Genomic DNA, 22,677 nt, shown 5'->3' with positions numbered 1-22,677 from the left:
GGGAAGGTAGGAGAAAGGTGGTCTCGTGTGTCTGTGTGCGTGGACTCGAGGAATGGATTGTGCAGCTTCCATGGGAAAAAATTCCACAGTAATAGTCCTGGGAGGAAGGGAGAAAATTTTCTAAGCAATACCATCAGATGGCTATCCACAGTTTTTTTTTATTCTCTCTCTCTCTCCAAGTTTTTTTTAAAAGAACGTTTTCCTTCTTTTTCTTGACGTGGTACCCCCACCTCTTTCTCTGTTACCTTTTATTTTCCCCCGGTCATGCAAATGTTCTCGGCGCGGGGCTAATTATTCATTCAGGGCATTTGTTGCGTAATTTCGGTACATTGTCTGCCGGCTCGCGCCGGTAGGCTCTTCCTTCTTTTATCTGGCTTAAGTGCATGCCATTCCGTGGGGGAACAGAACGAGAGTGATGAGACACTTTTATGTATTCCTAATTTTTTTATAGCTCTCGCGCACGTGCATTTTTGTGGAACAATATAAAACAGGTGATAGTTTCTGCTTTCTCCTCTGACCCCAAAAAATATCCCGTGAAGAATAATTATCTTTCGATTTTATTTTTTTATAATTTCTTCCAGCGACTTATCTTTTTTAGATCAATAAATTCTCTTCAGTAATCATCTTTTTTTCTCGCTAATGACGGACATCAATCAAATACGTGAGAAACAAATTTTCACATCGAGTGTAACTCGAACTTGAAGTGGTCCTGTGTAGTGAGTGAGCGTGAGCTTTATTTGACCTTACTCAAGTTTATTAACTCCATTAGTTCGGCCCATCTTCGATGGATAATTTTCGACGAGACAAATATTTTCCCATTCAATTAATTCGAGTTCTGGAGCTGCTCGTCCCGTTATTTTGTTCCCATCGTAGCTGAGACGTCTTGGGATCAACCGTTTACTGCTCTACCCATGCCGCAAAGGGATGGGAGATTATTTATTGAATCTAGCGCAACAATTTCAGTCTCATATCGACAAGTCCCGCGACCATTTCATAATTTCTCGGGATCATTTATATAGGAGAGAGTTATAAGCTCATGAGTTCACCTCTCATTACCTTACCAGTTATGATTTTTCCGGGATAGCCTTGTGGGTGTAGTGCATGGCTAGTAATTGAAGGGACCTAGGTTCAAATCTAGGTGGAGCTTTCTGAAATCTTCGAACAAAAATCCTCGCGGTGTGAGGTGAAAAAATCTGATACTCAACCCTCACTACGTGTGATTTTTGTGTGAAACAAGCTTTACACAGCCTCCACGAAGTATTCTGTTAATATTAAAGCTCATCTGTCGTACTTCTATTCCGAATTATATTTTAAGTAATCTTTTTTTTCTCTTGATTAGCATTGATAATCATTTCGATGAAATTTTTTGGCAAAAGGCTTGATGTATCAAAGTGGAGCGTTCCCACCGAATTGTTCAGTAGTGAATTGTTTGTTTATCGACCCCGTCATTACAGTTGATTGTTAATGGGAAAATATTTAAATAAGTTCGCGTTTTTTTTTACCTCGTCGGAATTCTCGAACTCAATACGCGTCCGAGAAGCGAACGATCCGGCATTATTTCCTCACGACAGTATTGTTCTCTGGAAAGGAAAGAGAAAACGACTGCTCCTAGTGTTTCGGACGGAACAATGAAGCAGATCCGTCGTTTTAAGTATCTTTCTTTCTCTCTCCCTTGTGGATGGGGTCGTTCCGTTCTGTGTGTATGTGTTTGTGAGGGAGAGAGAGCGTATGTGTATATGTGTGTGAATTGGTGTCAATGAGGGTCGTGCCTGATTGAATTGCCAATCTGCTTAAGTGACGGGTAGTCGTGGATCCTCTTTCTGCGGCGCGTGTTCAAAATCCCGAGTAGAGGCGGAGAATAGGAGGAGACTGTTGTGCCCGCTCCCGTTGTTTTCTGCTGCGGTCCCTCCTCACTCATTTGTCCCGGTGGCGTCAGATTCTGTTCCCGGCCTTCCTCTGTCATCGTGGTTCTCCTTGTATCGCATCTTTTGCCTTCCTTTAGAGCGAAAACGGTCATTCTCCTGACTGTGTGTGGTGCAATTTGGGACTTGGCTAGTCGATTTTCTCTCCCAATTGTTTGGAGATAAACGGCCATGTAATGTTTTCATTGTTCTCGGCGTCACTTTGGAGAAAAAAAAGTCGGTTGCGAGTAGTGTTGTATGTAGTAAGTAGAAAATATTCAAAACTACACCGTAAGGATTAAATGGTCTTCATCGCAGTTTCGCCAACAAAGTAATATTGTTTATATTTCGTTACTTCTTTCTTTATGCCCTACTCTGGGGAATTTTCCTTTTAAATTTTCCTCTTAGAGTAACTTGTCTCTAATGCCAAGGGCATTCAAATTCGAATTTTTATTATTATCTGCGGTTAATTTAGATGGTATCTGTGTAGTCTCATGAAAACAAGCTTCAACAGAAGGCCTCGAATGAGTTATATGGAACAGGTGATGAAGTATTTAAAACAAATGGTGCCGGTGTGAAAACATGAGCTGATAAGAGAACAGAGTGGAGGGCAGCGTCAAACTAACCTTTTCATTTTTGTTTATGGTGATGAATGTTGTCTGCCTAAAGGTGCGTTTACACTGAGTAATATCTTATGTAAACAAATTACATATAACATGTTTTACGAAAAAATTACAAATCCGTGTAACTTATTGCATGTAAAATTGTGTTATAACACGATATTTTGTTTTATAACTCAATGTTACGTGTAACATGTTACACGGATTTGTAACTTTTTCGTAAAACATGTTGTATGTAACTTGTTTTACACTAAATTTTACGTAGTGTAAATGCACATTTAGAGAACGTATCCGTGGAACCGCACGCGAATGTTTTTCAGCCTTCCCTTGTCTTTTCCTCCTCAATGTCCCACTGTATCGCTCGCGCCCTCTGTGCGTCGTCTGTCTCCCTCGTCTGCCACTTCCTACACGCCAGAATCCTGGCAATGGGCTGTATCCGGGATATGAGCGCTCTCTTTGGCAGCCACTCACGATAGGAAGCTCTCTCTCGCCTCTCTCGGCGAAAAATCCTCCATTTTTTCCCTCTCTATCTCTCCAGTTCATTCTCTCTCATTGCTGCGTGGATGTTAAATACGTGGGCGAGCTAGGACAAGCGTTTATCGTCGTAGACTGAATGTAACGGTCACTATGAGGGTCACTACCTGGGGTTATTTACTAATGCGGCGCAAGGGAGTGTGTTTGAAAGGCTGTGGTTCTTTGTCAAAATTAATAAATATTTCTGGATAATCTTCACTTGCACCATAAACATATCTTGGTTTTGGGCTACAATTGCGAGACATCAAACATAGGCGAGGATTTTATAAAGGTTGAATTCCCTTTATTGATGAGGTTTATTTGTTTGAAAATTTTCAAGAAAAGTCCCATTCCGATATATTTAAAGTTCTTTTCCAATCAAAGTGTAAGGAAAGCCGTGCGACACTGTGCTGTTACATTTTATGTACGAGAGACATGCTAGACTTGCATGTAGATCCTTCATTTACTTTTTTCAGTGGCGAGATAAATGCGCGCTTTCCTCCAATCAACCAAACGTCGACGCCGTGACGAAAAATAAAACGGTATTCCCTTAGCGACGTGTAAGGGCCGCAGCTCATAAGTTATTCCTCCATGTCAATTTATTTAGGCGGTGGTGATTATCCAGGAAAGTTATTACTTACCGTTTAAGAAACTCGTCTAAAAGGAAAAGAAATCATTCCATTGCCAGTAATGATTATGTTCAATAATCGGAACCGGTTGAGTCCTATAAAATAGGTGTCTTTAACCATGTTTCTTCGCCTAATCTAGTATTCTTTCCGACCATCGACTTGCACATATAACCGACCCAATGGGTATTTTACGGGCTCTCGCCGGTGACCAGTAGTTTCATCGACTCGGGGGTCGGATATGCTATAGTTTTTTTTTTTACCAATAAGATATGATTTGCATTTGATTGATTTTCCATTGCTTTCCACGACTCCAACATCTGCCGACTCCTCGTTAGACTTAGCGATCCGGGACTTTTCGTGCTCGGCTTTTCGTTTGGTTCCCAGCTGTCGGGAGAGATGATCGCTCGCGCTGTATTTTTTTTTGTTCTGTTATTCGTCCTGTCGCTGGGCGGGTCTCTTTCCATTCTCGTAAGCCCTCTTATTTCTTTCCCCCTCGCGGGGCGGGACCCCTCAGTCGACGCGCTGGGTCACGGGTCTGCGGTTCGTAATCTCTTGCCGCGGAAAAGGGAAATTAATGTTGGGGTCACTTGCTCCTCCCCGCTCCGACGTCTTTGAGGCCGCGAGATGCGATAACATTGTCTCCCTAATGTTCGCACCTACACGGAGGAATGCGATTTCCGAAACATGATTATTCATGAGCAAATCGGCGGCCGTGCATTGAGTTCGGTCCGGTATGTGCTCCTAGTCGGTACGCCAGGTTGTTAAATTACTCAGAACTTACGTGCGTAAGTTTCGCTTATTAAATATTGAGATTTCCGTCGAGATTTTTGAGGATACTCACCTGAGGAGAGAAGTTGATGTCGTTTTATTACTACTGATGCACTTCTAATAGTAGGTACTTATTCTACTGGCAGAAATTTAGCCTTATCCCTTTAGATTTTGGAATTGCATAAAGAAGTCCACAAATTCTAACGGGGTTCTTTGCGCACACTAGATGTCGATTAGTATTAGAATATTATTTTCATTCTGACAAGCAAAAATTTTTATATAGTAAACATCGTACTGTTTGGGTCATGATATAAGTAATATTTAATCACTTCGCATTTTGATGGGAATTTTAGAGCAGTTGAATTTCTTAAAATGGCTTCTTTCTAATTCATTTTCCCGCTATCGAGTGGTTGCCGATTGTTATATCCATTTTGAAATCTATTTCAGAAATATCTGTATGACAACCAGTTGATGGACCTTCCCACATCCTGCCGAGACGCCGCCCAAATCATTCCGATCTTGTACGAATAGGCCGGTCGCAAAGATATTTGAAAGATTAGAGTTTCGTAGTGTTCTTGACAATGTATTTGTGTTATTTTGTGTCGAAACTTTCTTTTCTCTTCCCCACCCATTCCGATCGCTTCCCCGCCACCTTCTCGGCATGTCCACCCCGATTGCACGCCTCGACGGCTTACGTTTTCTGCACGACTTAGGTACCGAATTGCCGCGGCTGGCCGTTTATAGGGCTGCACGTAAGGCTTGGGTCAGAATTTTATTCCACACATAGCGTCTCTTATACGAGGATTATTTCGCGGTTTCGTTTTGAAGGAGGAGAGAAAAAAAGCTGGAAAATATCTCGCCCGTAAAATTTCCTCACTTGGTGTAACTTGAGCCAGAACCCAATAAATAATGTTCTGATAAAATGTAGCGACTTAGAGTAACACTTAAGCACTACCTGTACTGCCATAGGGGGCTATATTAAATTTGTTGGCTACAGTTTTGGCTTTCCACCCTGAGAGCCCAGGTTCAGTTCTACGAGTTGGAAGAGATTCTTTATTGGTAGCCATGTCCCTATCCTCCTCAGTCCCGGAACATATCCATCGTTAATTTTGGTCTGAACTTCATTTCTCCTTGTTAATTTGATGTTAAAAAAACATAAGCGAATTGTGCGAATCATACTTCTGTAAAATAATGCTATCTGTCAGGAAGCTCCGAACTAGATGCAATAATGGAATTTCACTTAGCAAAGCGGTAAAAAATTCAAACGTCGATGTATTGTATGCAATATACCTGGACCGAGGAGGTTAATTGGGTGCCGTATGGAGTTTGTGGGCTTATTGATTTCAGCACCACATCTGTTGGATCAGGCTCAAAGCTGTAGTCTTCTCGGTGACTTTGGTAAAGAAAATAAAAATTATATTTGTGACATTATTTAAATTTGTTACACGCACCTTGCTACTTAAATGCAAAGGACTCAAGCTATCGCTCACTTCCTGCAAGTGCCTCTAAGAAAACAAAAACGCATGCCGAACTCTCTCCGGGATTTCGCTTGGGTGCAAATTTTATTTAGCTTGACTCGGCTGAAAAAAATCTCAAAGCGTTCTCACGCCGAGCCTTGCCTCCCGCTTCCTCTCCATTCTCCCTGGCTTAGTATTGTGCATAGTATGATGCTAGTTTAGTCGCTGGGGTACGAAATCCAGCTTTCACTCCGCGGTAGGAATCTTGTTCCCCTGCTTCCGTGCCTTGGCCCATTGTCCCTGGATCTCTCAACCCAATCGTAGGTATTGTTGCTTCTCGTGCTCCATTGTGACGGAGCGAAACACCCATATTGCCTCACTTTGTGGGTTTTAACACACCTCGTCTAAGTGTATCAGGCAATAAAAGTACACTCACCGGTCAGCACGCATCGGTATGGGTGCATTCCAATGGTATCCTTTTATTTTTAGCTCGAATTGTTACTAAAGGTTATTTTGGTAGCGTCCAGATCTTTTACTGATTACTCTAGTATTACTCTTCCGTGAATGGTGCGATTGAAGTGTCAAAGCATTATTATGAATATTTCCTATTTTTTTGCTCTATATTATTGGTATGCGAAGAGAGGAAACTTCTAAATACGTTTTGGATGGAGTGAGTACTAATTGGGGAAGGAATTTTCAAATCCGTATTAGAGAAAGGAACGATAAGTTAGCAAGGGATAGGAAGGTTGGGTATTCTACGGTGTTCGGCGAGATGTTGTGGAACATATTGCAATGGTACCTGATGATGGCGAAGGCGATTCGCTGAAACGCGTAGTGCGATGATAAATACTGTGGACATACACAAAGTTTTTCATTTTCAATTATCAAGGAAGGTTGGGGGTAGGATTTGTGGATAGAATGTAAGTGACTGGCCCAATTTGTTTATTAAAGTAGGAATTCCAGTTTTGGAAGGGAGATAATCCCGGGAGATTACCAATATGCTCCATTTGAACCTGCCTTAAGCGGTAGGGTGTTCAAATAAAAACAATGGGGAGGTGACGGTGTGCATTGATGAATTCAGTTCCTAATTGGCGGCGCTCCAATTTACCTCGTCACTTATCTAATTTGAATTGAAACCCGTTGGAGTAGCAAGTTTCATTCAAGGCGGCGAGAACATGGGTGTCTTTTTATTACTCGCCTTACTACTTCCCACATGCTCAATTACTCACCCATTCTTACTGTTGCAAACAACCGCGTCCGTTGTGTCCTTCGACTGCGAAAAATATTAATGCCTGTGGTAACCTCAATTTCATGCCGTTCTTCAGTATGACGTTTGCTGACTCAATTTAATTGCTTCGCTGTCTCAAGCTCAATTATTATCGTTGCCAAAGTGACTGTTGACTGTGACTTCCCAACCGCTCTAACGTTTCCGAGTTCGTGTTTTCCTTAAGGTAGATTTTGATACTTACTTTTATGGGCACATCCAATGTGAAATCGCTTCCTGCATGTTAGCTAGGTTTTCATCCTTCCGTCCTTTTCACTTCATCAAGGTCGCTAGGTTATTATTGAACCGAAAATGTCATTATGTAATTGGGTACGACTGGTTTCCCACGCGTTTGGTCTCGGAAGAAATGTGTGGAGTCCAGTGAAATTCATTTTTTTAACGAGAATTTAAATGGCTTTATGGTTATTGGGGTAGCAGTTATTATAATTATCACGATCGTATTGAAGGGAGCTGTACCGTGCCCTCGATGCTAGGAAAGAACCCTATCGAGCAATTAACTTTTTTTTTCTCGTTTGGAAAGTGGAAATCTATGCTGATAACGGATTCTATGGCCGAGGCGTTGAGCTACTGGAAGCTCTGATCTTTTTATGTGATGAACGCAAATCCATTCGGCTTATGAAAGAGCAATGGTGTGATATATTTGGATCGCAATCGTTTGTGCGATTTAGTTACGTGTTTTCCAAAGTTATAATTGTTTAATCTGAGCTTATTAGAGTACTAATCCAATTCATCTCACTCAAATTAGTCCAGAGAATGACGCTCGGTTAGAGTATCGAAACGTCGACTATAATGAGCAATCATTACCGATCCACCGCCCAAATAGCTCCTGCAACGCCAAGTCTTTTGCGGGTGATACCTACTTATCCTTGGCTCCAGGGCGTTTATTGTGATTACTATTATTAACAGTCACTTGTTAAAGTTATCGGAGAAATCAGCAGCTTCTCCGCCACGGTTATCGTATTCATCTTCTTAAAGCTAGCTAGCGTTGGCTGTAGCTAAAACATGGCGTGTATTCTGGTTATTATTAGCAGTCGTTAACTAAAGTTAGCGAGGAAATAGCAATTTCTGAGCCACGGTTGTAGTATCGTCCTCTTATAGCTAGCGCTGGCTGTGGATGAAAGTTAGCGACGAACGCTCAGATCAGCCAAGGGATCTTTCAGCATCGCTCGCACCGTTAACGAATCGGGATCAGTCACCATCACTCCGCGGAAATGATTTTCACGCAGCAGCATCTTAAAGGGGGGAAGGGACCTGCTGTGTCATCGGGAACGTTAGGCCCTTCCCCCGCCGCGCCGATGGCGCCCTGGGTATTGTGAAGGCGACCCGACGCCGCGTTCCCCACCCCCCACCATACTTCATGATATCCCCCCTTAAGGATTGAAGGGAATGGCACTTTGCGGGCTGGCCCACGCACCGTGGGTTTTAGACTTCCAGGATGTGACGTAACCGTCACCTCCTCCGCCTCCCGGCCGCGAAACTGGGGAGAGGGATTATGTAGTTGGCTGTGGGCGTCTGTAGCCCACGACCCCCGCAGACTGTGAGCAGGGGGACTGCATAGAGGAGGCCCAATTCCATCCCACAGAAGGTTGATTTCTGCTGCCACTTCGGTCGCATTTTAATCCGTTTTCATAAATGTCCGCGGAGCTGTGATGAGTGCAATGCGGTCCAATTTGTTTTACAATATTTTCAGTATTTTGTACTAGTGCCCCATAAAATGAGGAAAATAAAGAAAAAGTTGAGTACCGCAGCGTTTAAACGGTATACTAGCCGTCGTTTAGACCTTTTGTAGTATTTTATAACTGTTTCCCAGTGCTATCGTTCTTACTTTATTTTAGTATTTCGTTTATTTGAAATATGACTCATATGATGTGTCTTATTGTTACGGCGGGCCTCGGTGTACAACTTGTATTGGAAACCCTCGGTGTATGTTGTGTGCGCAGGACTCGGTGGCCCCGGGGTAATGTTGCCGACCTAAAAGCTGCGGATTCGAACCCAGCCTGGGTGGATTTATCACCGTCTAGGCCATGGATGTATGTGATTGTCAAAGAAAGAAAAAATAGGAAAGTACTATCTATTGCTAAATTCGCTTGTAATAAAGGCGAAATTATTATCAGTATAACTATAACTAGTATTATTATTTTTACTTCAAATTTCCCGCACCTCATTGATCTTGCCATATCCCCCAAGATAAAATCTATATTCGCCGCTGCTGGGTATGATAGTATGTACTGGTGATTGATTTGAGACGTGATTATTAATGTAGTTTGTTTTCTTTTTAATTTCGCAGGAAGGAGTTGGGGTCGTCCGGCGTCGGGCGTGAGCCGCGTGAGGCGGAGAGCGTCCTCGGCGTCGGCGTGCTCGAACAGAATGCCGCCGCCCCTAGCCACGCTCTTCCTCGTCGCATCCACCGTCCTAGGAATCGCAGGTAAGCTGTCAACATCATCTCCTCTTGCCCCCGCACCCGTTCGCGCTCGTAAATTAAGTTAATTGAAGCGGCAATCGTTATAATAGGCTCTTTGTAGTTAATATTATACTGCTACCACGATAATCACTAGACTTAACACGCAGGAACAGTTGAATTTCAACAATATTTTGATTTTTAAAACCTTTAAATGTAGTAAAATTTTCTTAGGAACCGTTGTTGTGGTATTTGTCGTGTTAAATCATAGATTGGTTCTGGAAAATTGGTTCTCTCGTTACTATATCGATGTAATACTGCTACGTTGTATACAATGTACTTGTATTACCACGCAATACCTGCTTGAATTATTTTTCTCTGAATGCTTGCATTCATTCGTTAACGGTAACATTAAATACATATGGAAATACATAGCGTACAGACAAATAGAATCCTCTTTTATATATATAGATTCTTGCGTGGATTACGTGGTATGTTTTTTTTATTTGACCTCTAATTAACTTATGATGTGTGTTTAAGCTATGGGTGCTTACGGGTTGATGATAGTTGGTGGCAAAGTAGGAATATCCGGTGATCGAGCGGTGTTTGACTTGATTGCCAAAAACCTTCGTCACCCTTTTCTTGATGGCTCATTCTTGTTTTCCTCCCTTTGAGATCCGGTGAAGTAGAATAGAAACTGAAGCCAGACCAGAATAGACCAGCTAGAAAAATAGGCTGCTTGGATTATCGAGTGGAATACCTAGATAATAGATCCGCAAAATGGGCTAAATATATATTCAGATAGACAAAACAAAATCTTGGCGTGATGCTGTGGATTGAAAATTTGTGAATTAATTTTAAAAATACTTACTGGATAGGAGAGGAGATTGTAGCCATTGCTCTGAAATACTTGGGAGAATATTTTGTGCGTATAATTAGAATTTTTCATCAAAATTTATCGCAGTAATGAACGGGTGGCAATCGTTAAAACCAACGCAATTGAAAATCTTTTTTAGAATTCGTAAATGTACGGAAATAGCGGCGGATCCAGGATTTTTTATGGGGGTGGGGGGGTACAAGGGTCTGATAGGTTATCTCATATTTGAGATTAAAAACATGATGTAACAATTTCTGTGGAAAATATTCTCTTTATGTTGACATGAAAGTTATTAACATTAAACTAAATGATCGAGGCACCGTAATACACTAAATAAAGCAGACGTAATGATAACCGTATTAAAAATTTATATCTATTTTTTAAGCATCGGTGGGGGGTATCTCCCGTACCCCTTCCTAAATCCGCCTATGGAAATAGTAGTTTTTCATATTATCCAACGAAGAAGTTCCTCTATGATACTATTTCGATAACAAATACCAGTCATAATAAAAATTGCATATTATTGAAAAATTGGTGGGCTGAATGACTGTGCGAAAAATTACATGTGAAAGAAATTTATATTTTGATGTGTAACTAATAGAAGGGATGCCCGCTTATTCATTCCACCGGCGTTAAGACAGTAATATGGTTTAAAACTAGTTAATTACAACTTGCATATTATCGGACAAATGGTGAGCTGAATGACTGTGCGAAAAATTATATATATACGAAAGAAATATATATTTTAACGTATAACTAATGGACGAAATTTATTCCATTGATAATTAGACTGTAATTTGGTTCAATGCTTGGGGATTATATCCGGAACATACGAGGAACATATTGAACGAAATCGTTACGAGAAAAAATGTGTTGAACTGGTGTTAGGCCCAATCAGAGTGCCACTTGACCGGCCGTATCTTTAGAGTCGGGGAGTTGCGAAATGATTGTCGTCGGCGGCGCCGCCTCTCTCGTCTCCTCGCTGAGTCGCCTTCCTTCTCCGCGGTTGGCCGAGCGGCCCGCTGCTGGCGCTAGCGGCTCGTCTCCTACCATCACCACCAGCGAAGCATGTCGGCGTAAAAGCCCTCGTCTTGTCACGTCAAATGCCCTGGTATTTTTAGCTCCGTACATAAACAATAAATTTTAATTACAACTAATAGCAAAAACAATGTAATAAGAAATAATAACAAAAAATTCTAATGAAAAACACTCACCCATTTCGGTAATTTTGACTGACTATTGGAAGGGAAGTCCCCTTATTCATTCCACTGGTCAATGAGACCTTAATTTGGTTCAATGATATGTGATTATATTCGGAAACATGCTTGTAACACGTCGAACAAAATTGTAACCAGAAGAAATGGGTGTTCTAATGGAGTTATGATACCAATTGATAATGTGACCTCTGATTAATTCACCGTTCATTGTGCCGAAGATATGTGAAGCAAAATGGGGATGTTGAGTTCAAATGGGCGGATTTAATTGTTGAATAATACTAATGAGGAAAAATCTTTTTAATTAATATATACAGTTTTATTTGCAGTCTTTTTGTGGTTAGCACATCACGTAGCTTAGAAAATTTGTGTTGAAGTTTACAAAAAAAAATGAATGGCCGCCGACATTTTGAATTATTGTCTTGGTTTTGGGTATTTACCCATTTGTAGCCACCATTCTATATGGGTATTTACCCGTCCCACATCACTGTTCTTGAGCGGGTATCTTCTTTTGTTCAGCCGAAGGACGAAGCGACTCCTGGAGACAAGAGTGTCGCACACCGCAGCCCCGGAAATCATCTAATCCTATTATTGACAACCCTTTTTTTTCCACCCAACTGGCCAACCAACCCTCCTCCCCCCCCCCTCCCTCCTGACTTCCCCCACCCTCTGCCTCACCTCACCCCCACCCCGCAACCTTCGCTCCCCTTCTTTCTCAACGTCTCCTTTTCCGCATATTGATTCTCACCCCATTCCATTTTTCAACTATTTACGGAGATTCGCAGCGACTCAACTCAAAGCAAATATATAACTTTATCTCTTTGTCAATATTATTTTAAATGAATAAATTGGTCTTGGTACATTATTTGATTTCATAAATTAAAGGAGATGTTATTCGCTTTTTCACTTCATGATTTGAAGATGCTATTAGGTTTTCTATTTCGAAAACAGAATCCAACCACATTAAAACTTGCATATTATTGGAAAAGTAGTGGAGCGACTCTCCACCATGCATATAAATAATTCGCGAACTGAACGGATTATTTAAATAGCATGCCGATTTGTTAGTACATTATTTTTTTAATTAATTCAATTTTCCCACCGTAAACCGTCATGCCCTTCATTTTTGAGCCTTTATGTTCATCCAACTTAGACATATACCGCCATTCCTGTAATTTAATCTCCATTTCTTAAATTTATAGTGCAGTATTTGATTTCTCCTACAAGTCTCCCACGCATACTGTGGTTTTGTGACGGGGTATCGAAGAAATAAAATATCCTGTGAGAATCAGTTGTCGTCACCAGGTAACCATTGATCTCTGCCGGAACTCTTTTGAATGATTCATGCACATCCACTTCGAGTTTAACCTACGTTTAAGGGGCGGATCTGGTTTTCATATTTACCTGTCATCCGCGTCGATATTCATTCTCTGCTTTTTCCATCTCCCGGCTTCTCGAAGCACCTCCATCTTTGACCCTCGCGCCGAATCCTTCTCATGTTTTTTTTCTCCTCCTTCTCCTCGTCACCCTTCCCGTCGGCGGAGGAGCTAGCTTCCTCTCATTCCTCATTCCGCATTCCCACAATCTTTTCCCTCATTCCCTCCCCTTTCGGAATCTCTCTGTCTCTTCAACACTTCCCCCGGCATGCTCGCATGTAGAGTGGAACGCCTGCGTCCCCAATAGGCACTCGGGTGTAGTCTCTCTCTCTCCTGAGTCTTAGGCATTGGTTCTCTTAACCTCCGGGGCGACCTTCATCCCTCCCTTACGGTCCTCCTCGCCCGCTGCATTCTGGACTAAATTGCTTCGATTCGCTTTTTTAAGGCACCATAATTTTTGTTGGTCCCTATCGCAGTTGATTGCTTTGAAAATGACTGTCGACAGTTGAGACCACGGTAGGTTAATTAATAAATATGATAGTGGAACTTAACGAAAAATTTACTTTAATTTTCGGCAATTACTGCAGTCAAATCGCAACTTTTTACGTACAAATTACAACTTTTAATAAATTCATGAATAGAACAGATTATTAAAAAACGTATTGCTAGAAAATATATTAAAATACGGCCACAATGTTATCATACACTTTGAAGGAAGGACTATATTTTGCAAAAGACGATTGTTAAAATTTTTCATTGCTACAATAAAAAGCTGAAGTGGCATTTGACGTTCTAAGATTCGCACTTTTATTTCATGTGCTAAATCTTCAACTTTTTGTCACCACTGACCTAATTTATTATTTTCAAAAATGGTTTATGTAGGTAATCGAGAGTATGAGATCTGTTAGGAATATATTTATTCTTAGCGATATGGTTTTATTTAAGTTTAATGGTTTGAATGCCAAAATTCACACTCAAAGTTCGAATGTAGGTATAATTAAGTACCACGGCTAATGATTTAACAGTTTCAACGTAGATTGAGGACTCTGCATTCTTTTGAAAAAATTATTTCCTGAATGCACCAATATGCCCCGCCGAGCACGCGAAGGTTTCCTTCTGCGGATTAAGCTTTTTTCCTCCCTATTTAATGCTTCAGTGGAGTTCCATCTTCTCTCCCCCAGCCACTCAGCCCCTTGGTAAAACCAGTCTCTGGCTGGCGTTATGTCGTTTTCCTCTTTAATGCTGCCGGGTTTCTGCATATGTAAAGGGGGTTGATTTTTTCATGCTCATTCGATTAAGTTTTAAGTGTTGGTAAGGAAGAGGGAAGAAAAGATAAGTTTATTGCCATTGGCCTTCCCCTAATGATAATTGGTCGTCACTTTTTGGGGGTGCCTCTTAAAGTTTTTTTTTAGACTTTTGCATTTACGAAAATATGATAGAGTTTTTATTATCATTTTTTTCATTCGGTTTTGCGCGGAAAGTGTGGAATTTACTTACCTGGATTGAAATAATTAATATATTGAAATGAGCCCTTAGAAAAAGACTTTTATTAATGAGATCCATCGTTGTTGATTGGACTGTTACGTAGATGACTTTTAGAATGGCCGACATGATGACACTTTGTTACTTCATGCATGAATGATAGACCCTGTTATCTCCCCCTGCGCACTCCATAACCGAACGAAAGTGCGAACGGTCAATAAGCCGAAAAGAATTTGGATTCCCTAACTCACTTCTGAATTCGTCATGATATGATTTAAGAAACATATAAATGTTCTCGTGCTCCACCACAAATGGCTCATGGTAAGAGAATGTGTCACCATTTTCTGCCCACTTATACATACGGTAATTAAAGTTAAGCTTACTTGCTGAAATGTTGGTAATATGTTCTGTTTCCTCCTTCGAAATTTATTTCAAACAGGTTTTCTCAGATCTACCCCAGAAAAAATCCTGGATCCGCCCTTGCTATTGATGATTGGTCGAGTACTTGTACGTGAAGAGATGATATCGGGGTGGGATGGTTTTATCTGGGGTTATTCCTTTCATCAGCGGTGGGGTCCGGAAAACAAGAAATAATCGCGTCGCGACACCGAACGGGGGAGGTGTCTGGGCTAGGTGGTTGGTATTCGTGTCCTCTTCCGCCAGCAGTGCGTCGGGGGAAGGCGAGACGAAAGACAAGGAAGACAGTCTGATGGGGGAAGATATGAGGGGGGACGAAGGAGACCGTTTTAAAAGGGTGGAACTCGAGAGCGTGATAAAAAGCGTGGTGCGATTATTAACGAAAGAGCCGAAAGGTTGCTCATTCCGAGACTCATATTCGGGGCTAAATATATAGCCCTGGAATATATTTTCGGTTCCAGAGCAACGTGTGGGAGTGTATGTGTGTTGTTATATATAAACTCATTCTCCCCCATTCACGTTATGCGTATTTCCTTCCGTTTAGAGCTGGGGGACTTGGGTGAATGGGCAAGCTTTGTCGTGCTGTACGTAGCAAGCCAATCTGCCTTCATTTATGAATCCTAGGCGGCTACATTTGTATTATATAATTGCAGGTAGAATATTTATTGATGGCAGGATGAACCTTAATTTAGATAAGTATCTCTTAGTCTGAAGAAAAATATTTATATTCAAGATCTGCCATGTATTAGCATGCAAATTATTATGTACTATATATCGTAGCAAGTTGCCTCAACTCATGCAACCTATCGTGATGCGTGTCGATACGATACGATAACAATGCGTGCAATCATGGAATGTGTACCTTTTTTCAATTGGTAATAGTTGTAAGCAATAAATCTATTATTATCAAGGTATTATTTGATGGTCATATCTAGTGTTCATCTAGTTTACCTGAAGGGGGATGAATTATTTTCCTTGTGTATGGGTGTATCATGATGATCAACATCAATAGCTTTTGGTCATAAGCAGCTGTTGATGGCAGGTTCAATCCTGGATATTAATGAACAGCTCATTGTAAGTAGATGAAATCATTATTGAGCTGCATTTGTCATTACTCCATCAGTTGTTTGCGAGTACCAGTAAGTGATGTTTTTTTGCTATGGAAATAGAAATATTTCTTTCAGGTACGCTCGGTTATTTTACTCTTAAGAGAGTCCGTAAATTTTTTCATTATTATCTTACTTAAATTGAAGACTTGGGAACATCAATTTTTCAATAGTTTTGTTATAAAGCGAGGTGCAATTTAATTTTTTCTTACATGTCTAGAATCTCTATCGTCCTTGAACGGTATTTTCATGGAATTTATATCGGAAATTGGCGGAAACGATTCATATAGAGAAAATAGGGTACTCATGCAGTCAAAATCAAATTAAATGAAGGTGAAAAAAAAATCGAAAGCTTTACCCCATTACAATAAATCTGATAAACGACTGATCGAGCATCGAGAAAACGGATTGGCCATCTTTTGAATCAAGTTCAGGCAGTTGGGGTAATTTCAATATGACCAACCATTTCTGGAAAATGTTTCAATATATGAGCAAATTGGAACATATAGCGGGTACATCATTTAGTTTGCTTAACTTTGGCCAGTAAACGTGAGTGATTTCGCGTCTCGGAGATTGAAATTTCCACTTTTTTTCAAGTGTTGCCCTTTCAGTGAAAGTGGTTGTCATAAACGGCTTCTTTCGGAAAAAAAAGCAAAAGGAGAGGGTTTTTTCCGAAACTTTTTTCTGCCGTTTGATTGTATTGTCTGTAATTTCGTCGTCTCATTTTTTCCTTTACCGTGATTTTTTTCAATATCATTTCATTGTGGATGAGAGGTATATTCATTTAAATCTAATTGTTTTTTATGACCTATTTTTTTCTATAAGCTGTCAACATTTCCTTTCATTATGGTTGGCTCGGGATTTTTCGGTTCATTTTTTTGCATCAACGCAATTTCAAGGCGCTTGTTGTGCAGTTGTAAAATATCCCATGGGCCAGAAGGGCCCAATGAATTGAATTGAAATGACTATTCGCAGTTGTTGGATGTGTTCCAACCCCTGCTTTATAAATTTTTAAATAAGTAAACTTATTTAAAATTTTCTTCATGTTTTAGTTACAGCTCAGTATTTTGTACCCTTTGACAACTGAGGAGAATACCATAAGTAATATGATAGAAAATCTTCTCTTTGAATTTATGGCTAAGAAAATAAACTACGGAAGTATTTGCTTATGTAACGACGTGGTTGATGTGCCATGAAATGATACGAGATAATGGGGAAGAGCGGTTCGCAACTCGTCGAGCTACTCCGGAAATATTCTCCCCGCCGCTCAATGTGTTTCCCCGAGTCATTTTCGCACGAATTATGGTTCGTCCTATCGCGCATAGGCATTTTTCTCGCGGAGTGGGGGAGAAGGGCTGCTTGCAGGAAGGGTATCAATGTCGGGGTAAACGCCGCGGGTCGGTCGGTGCATATCGGCGAGGAGAGGAGCAAGTTAGACCGTAATGCCCAGCGCACACGGTGCGAGTATTTTGTAATTACAGTTGGTAACCAGTTGCGTCTGCTTCTGTCCGCACTCGGGTGTACTGACCAAGGGCTGGTTATAAATCATTTGCGTCAATTGTGCAATCAGTGCAATTTTTATTTAGTGCGATGTTTTGAAGGCATTGGCTTGGCCGTGTGCGCTTACTATATCAGACTCAGACGAATAAGACGTTATTAACTATTTACAATACCGAAAGCGATAGATAGTTTATAGTTGTACAGCACTTCAACTTTCTCCACTGCTTCATCAAGGTTCATATAGAGATCTTGATCACTCATGCCGATATTGGCACTTTACGGCCGTCAAATCACCAGTAAAAGAAACTACGTGGTTCCGTGTAACTGATGTCTTCAACGAAACTGCAACCGCGGGCCCACAGTTGTATGCGACTGGTTTCAGATAGCTTTGAGATCGTCAAAAACCATTCGAATCGTGTGCGCCTCCAATGCATTGTCGAGGTCACAGAACAGTTGCGCGGTCAACTGGTTTGCAACTGTGGTTGCAGAACAGTCGCACCGTGTGCGTTGGGCCTAAGACCGTGGGGAGATCGAAGGGGGATGCCTTAAGGGGGAATGGTGGTGTTAAAGCTACCACTCCTCCCTTCTTGCCACTGTCGAGAGGGGAGATGGTAGTGAGGGTTAGGAAGTCTCGCCGTCTGAGTTGAGAGTCTGCCAAAATGCTTCCTCCCCCCTCTCCCTCGCCACACAAATGTCCCGCCCGTTTTCCCCACCCTCTCTCCCCCAGTTCTTTTGTGACCCTCTCCCTCCCCCCTCTCAAAATCGTGTCTCACATCCCCTTGCCATTCTCTCGTGGCTCTTCTTGTTCGATGGGTGATCGTTTTTTTTTCATCTGGTTTTAATGGATGGCCTCCCAGAGGTCGATTTAGGGCGTAATGTAACGTTTCTAGTGAGATGGCTGAAGTGGCCGTGGATAAATTAGGTTAATGTCTCTATTCATAGGAGAATTTTGGTGGGCACGAGAGCACGTGCCCACCAGTTCAAAATTAGACAAAACATTTTATACTACCACCATTACGTCCGTTTTGTTTTCGTGCATTCCATAGCCTCAATCATTTAATTTCATACAAAAAACTTTCATGTTCAAATAAGGAAATTATTTCGTACAGTAGTTCTTGCATCTTGTTTTTAATCTCAAGTATGAGGAGATCGTTTGCCGTGTGCCCCCCGCCGCCCAGAAAAATCCTAGATCAGCCCCTGTCTCTATTGAATAGTGGAAGATGTCTTTAATTGCCTTTTTTTCTTTGAGTCGTCAATATAGGCATTAAATACTTTTGATAATAAGTTGCTTATTGTCTTTGTTCGACTAAATTTATGTAATGTGAGTGGATTCGATTTTGAACGGCGATCTCTGGCTTTTAAAGTAACTTCTAAATTGCAAAAATGCAGGTCCAATGTCAAAATGTGAATGTAACACTGGCCAAAGCAGTTGGCTATTCATGCTTGCGTAGTCCATCGATAGGCGCAGGCTTAGGATCAGTTGGTGAAGAATAGCTCTGCTATTGTTTCTATACTTCGTTCATTTTCAGTACACAAGCTGTTTTTCCGCTAGTTCTAAATATTTATGCAGTGGCGCCGCTTAGAACTATTGGTTGATAGTCTAGGCATTGGTTGAAAGTATTCTCATCCTATCTCATCGATTTAGGCCTAAACTTTCGCATGCCAACTCACTTACCCTTCACCGTAACATGTTCGTCATTACTCTCCGTGTGGGAAATTGAATTTCTGCCTAAGTTGACGTTTTGGTCGGATTCTTCGTCTCTTCAGGCGGCTGGCTTTAGTCGCCTACTTTTAGGCTGGTTTTACCTGGGGGGGAGATTTTTATTGCAACGTTCCCTCCTGTTCATCAATTATGTACAATCGCCGGCGGAATTTCATTACTCGCTTTCTTGCGAGGGAGCCTTTGGAGTGGGGAATGAGTGGATGGTTAGAGGAGGACGTTTATGAGACTTTTAGAGGAGTAACTCCCACTTCCTCCTTCCTCGTTGAGTGGCTGGTACCTTAAATCCCTCAGCCCCTTGTCTCATTCGTTACATTGCTGGATTTGTTTCCCGGCAGCCCTATCTCTCTCTACGGGAAGTCTCATTAAGTCTGATCCTTATAAATAACTCTCATCTCTCGAAAGTTTTTCAAGTGTGTCCTGCATTGATGGCATCTTGTACACTATTCATAATGCTTTACCTTCAGAATAGTTTTATAATGATTGCAACATAAATTGGAAAAGTCAAGTGTTCAATAGAATTAATGAGTTTCTACTATGATATGCCGCGCAATGTGGTGGAAGTTCATAACATTAGTTAAATGAAGCATTGCATTATTTCCCTCAGGCCTTATTTGAACTCTACGCGTTTCGTTGTTACAACTACATTTTCTAGGTTAACTGGGGAATTTATGAGATTCTTATCTTATTGCATTAATTTCTATATGATTGAAATAAAATTATGGTTAAAGCCTCTTACAAATGTAGTGTTTCACTCTCTCAAAAATTGAACCTTAGATAAAATGAAAGGAAATAGGCCTTATTGCGAATTTAAGAAATTATGCAAATAGAGGCTCCCAAAATGCTTCTTAAGTAGTCCATAGAAATCTACCATAATCTGTATAATACTTGAACAATAATGCAGTTGGCTTGTATAAAATATCGACCACTTCCAGAAACTGTACCTCCATTCACGGTCACCTACAATAATTGGTAGAATACTGTAGTAATAATTATCGCCTAAGTTGCAGAGAATTACTGAATTTCCGACGATAATCGATCGCGTTGAATCGACGTATCGCTCTCCTGTCCCCCTTTCCTGGAACCTCTCTAAAGCGAAGCTTGCTTCGTTGCAGCGAAGTGCACTGAGAGACTATGGCTTTTTTGATTCAAGGTTGGGGGCGGTGGGAAAGGGTTACTTACGCCCCCTGCCCTCGACCCCCGTCTCCGCGACATGAGCTTCGCCCCCTCTCTTGCTCTCTTGGCCGCCGATCGCGTCCTCCTCCCCCTCCGCCACCCACTATCGCCCTCCCGCGTAATTGCAGTCGCCAGTGACGAGTTTAATGAGTCCATTTCCGCATCTTTGGGTCCTTCGCCCCGTCGTCCGTGAAAAGCATGGGATGCTCGCCGCCGAATCGACGTAGTGTGTGCGGGGGAGAGCGATGCGGGGACCTCTTCGCGTTCTGTCTGGCTCGAGTGAAAGGCTCGGGTGGGGAATTGGAAGACGGTCTGAGGAATCGGCTGCCTTGCCTCTTGCTCCTTCTATCTTGTTTTTAAGCATTTTGGGGTGTTATTCGCGCACGCAATTTCGTTTGCCAAGTTAGTCTAAAATAATATTTGTTGATTGTCGCATTTCTGTCTCGTTATGTACTCTTTCGTTTTATTCTCTGAGTTTGAAAAATATCTTACTGCACCACCAACATCATTTTTATCCCAATCAACATGCCAAAAGTGAGCGTGACATATTGTAGCTAATTTATTTATTACAAAATTAGGTCAGCTTTATGCATGATTAGGCTTCTTGTGCCATTATTTTTGCTCTTTTTTCGTGCCACGTATTGTTTTCTTGTACTATCATTGAAGTTAAGGCTTAGTTTTCCAGCGATTAACATAAATTTACGTTTATTAGTTACCATGAGTTGTTTTGAGTTGACTATATTTATTTGCTTTGATAGCTCCACTCATTAATTACTTATTGATGATTAAATTTGGCAGCCTAAATTCCATTCCGCAGTGAGTTTAACATTGGTTTATTAAATCATTACACTCAACGGGATAATGAAAAATCTCTTCCTGAATATCGAGAGAGTTAAAATATAATATGCTTGGACACGGAAATTAGTTTGTAATTTTTAATGTTCTTGGTCAACCCCCCAGACATTTGGGAAATAAATTTTTGGATTAGATTGCCTGAAGCCATTAAACCCCTGAGTGCATGAAATGTGTGAGCAAGGGTCAGATGTAGCATGAGAAATTATTGAATCGCTTGAGCCACGAATTAATCCAAGGCCATAATGAATGTGGAATCCGAATTTTATCCCGCATCCCAATTGACTCCCTAATCCCTTGGGATTTTGCTGCCGCGGCGATAATAATCGCTGATTTAATCATGAGTTTTCGAAATTTCTGTTCATCCATGCTTTCCGTTTTCCGGCCGTAGTCTCTTGAAATCTGTGCTGGAATTTCCTCGATGTATTTGTTATAGGCAGTTCTTGAAATATTTTTCCGCAGATTCAGTCTAATAGTGGTGACAACAGCTTTCCTTTATTAAACTATGAAAACTAATCTATCGATTAAGTTAGTTTTCCTTGGAGTACATACTAAGCATTCCGACAGCCTCCTCTTCCTTCCTGTACTCCCCTCTTTAATTCACAATAAATCCTACTCCCTTTCCTCTATGAGTACCGGAAAAAATTGCCATTGGTGCACAGATCTTTTTTTTCAAAATTTTTATTCCTCGATAGCGAAAAAATATTTTGGGGGGTGCGGAAACGCACATAGCAGTATCCCTGGATTTATGCCTGCGTCATGTTAAAAGCAGTTACGCTTTCGGATTGCGCCGGATATGTGGGCAACCCGCACCCTTTCAAAGCAACGTTGTTAGCCTAGGAAATGTGAGGGCTTTGTGGACGCGGTTCTTCATTGCCGAGATGGATAAGGTCTTTAAGGTAAATAATTCACGTTTACTATCCTTTGGCGGTTCTGTTGCATCGTTTGCCCGAAGTTTTCCATGTGGGAATTTACTTTGACGTTGCAGCGAGAATCGCGATTAAAACTTTGCCCATCTCTGGGATCTCGGACGGACTTCCTTGCTGCGCTTCTCCGAGGCGAATGTCATTACAGGTTCCAGGAAATGAGTTTCGTGTTCCTCAAAGAACTTTAACTGGTCTATTGTAGTGTAATTTCTCTATTGAAAAAGTTTGAAATTGCGTTTAAGAGGACATTCATTCATCTTTTTACCTTGTTGTCCCCATTATGGTGATCATAGGTTCAAAATCGTCTCGTTCAAATAAAGTCAGCGTGTACCTTTCTTTATTTTTCTTTTTATGATTTGATAAGTTTTATTTAGACGCTAAAAAAGCAATTTTCTTTTTATGAAGTCATGTTAGGCTACTTCTTGTTGAAACTAAAGCATATACTACTTGGATAAAATTG

At 41.1% G+C, this 22,677-nt stretch overlaps 1 protein-coding gene across 2 annotated transcripts in view; it reads left to right on the top strand.

Annotated features, from left to right (window-relative positions):
- LOC124161060 overlaps nt 1–22,677 on the top strand; it is a 926,716-nt gene that overhangs the window by 714,907 nt on the left and 189,132 nt on the right. For both annotated transcript variants that reach the window (XM_046537229.1, XM_046537228.1), the window contains one exon: nt 9,461–9,598. In XM_046537229.1, the coding sequence (XP_046393185.1) occupies nt 9,461–9,598 (138 nt within the window). The remainder of the gene's footprint in view (nt 1–9,460; nt 9,599–22,677) is intronic.

This window comes from Ischnura elegans, chromosome 6 (genome assembly GCF_921293095.1).
Source record: "Ischnura elegans chromosome 6, ioIscEleg1.1, whole genome shotgun sequence".
Classification (NCBI taxonomy): Eukaryota; Metazoa; Arthropoda; class Insecta; order Odonata; family Coenagrionidae; genus Ischnura; species Ischnura elegans.
Note: the sequence above shows the minus strand (reverse complement) of the source record. Positions and strands in the feature narration are given on the sequence as shown.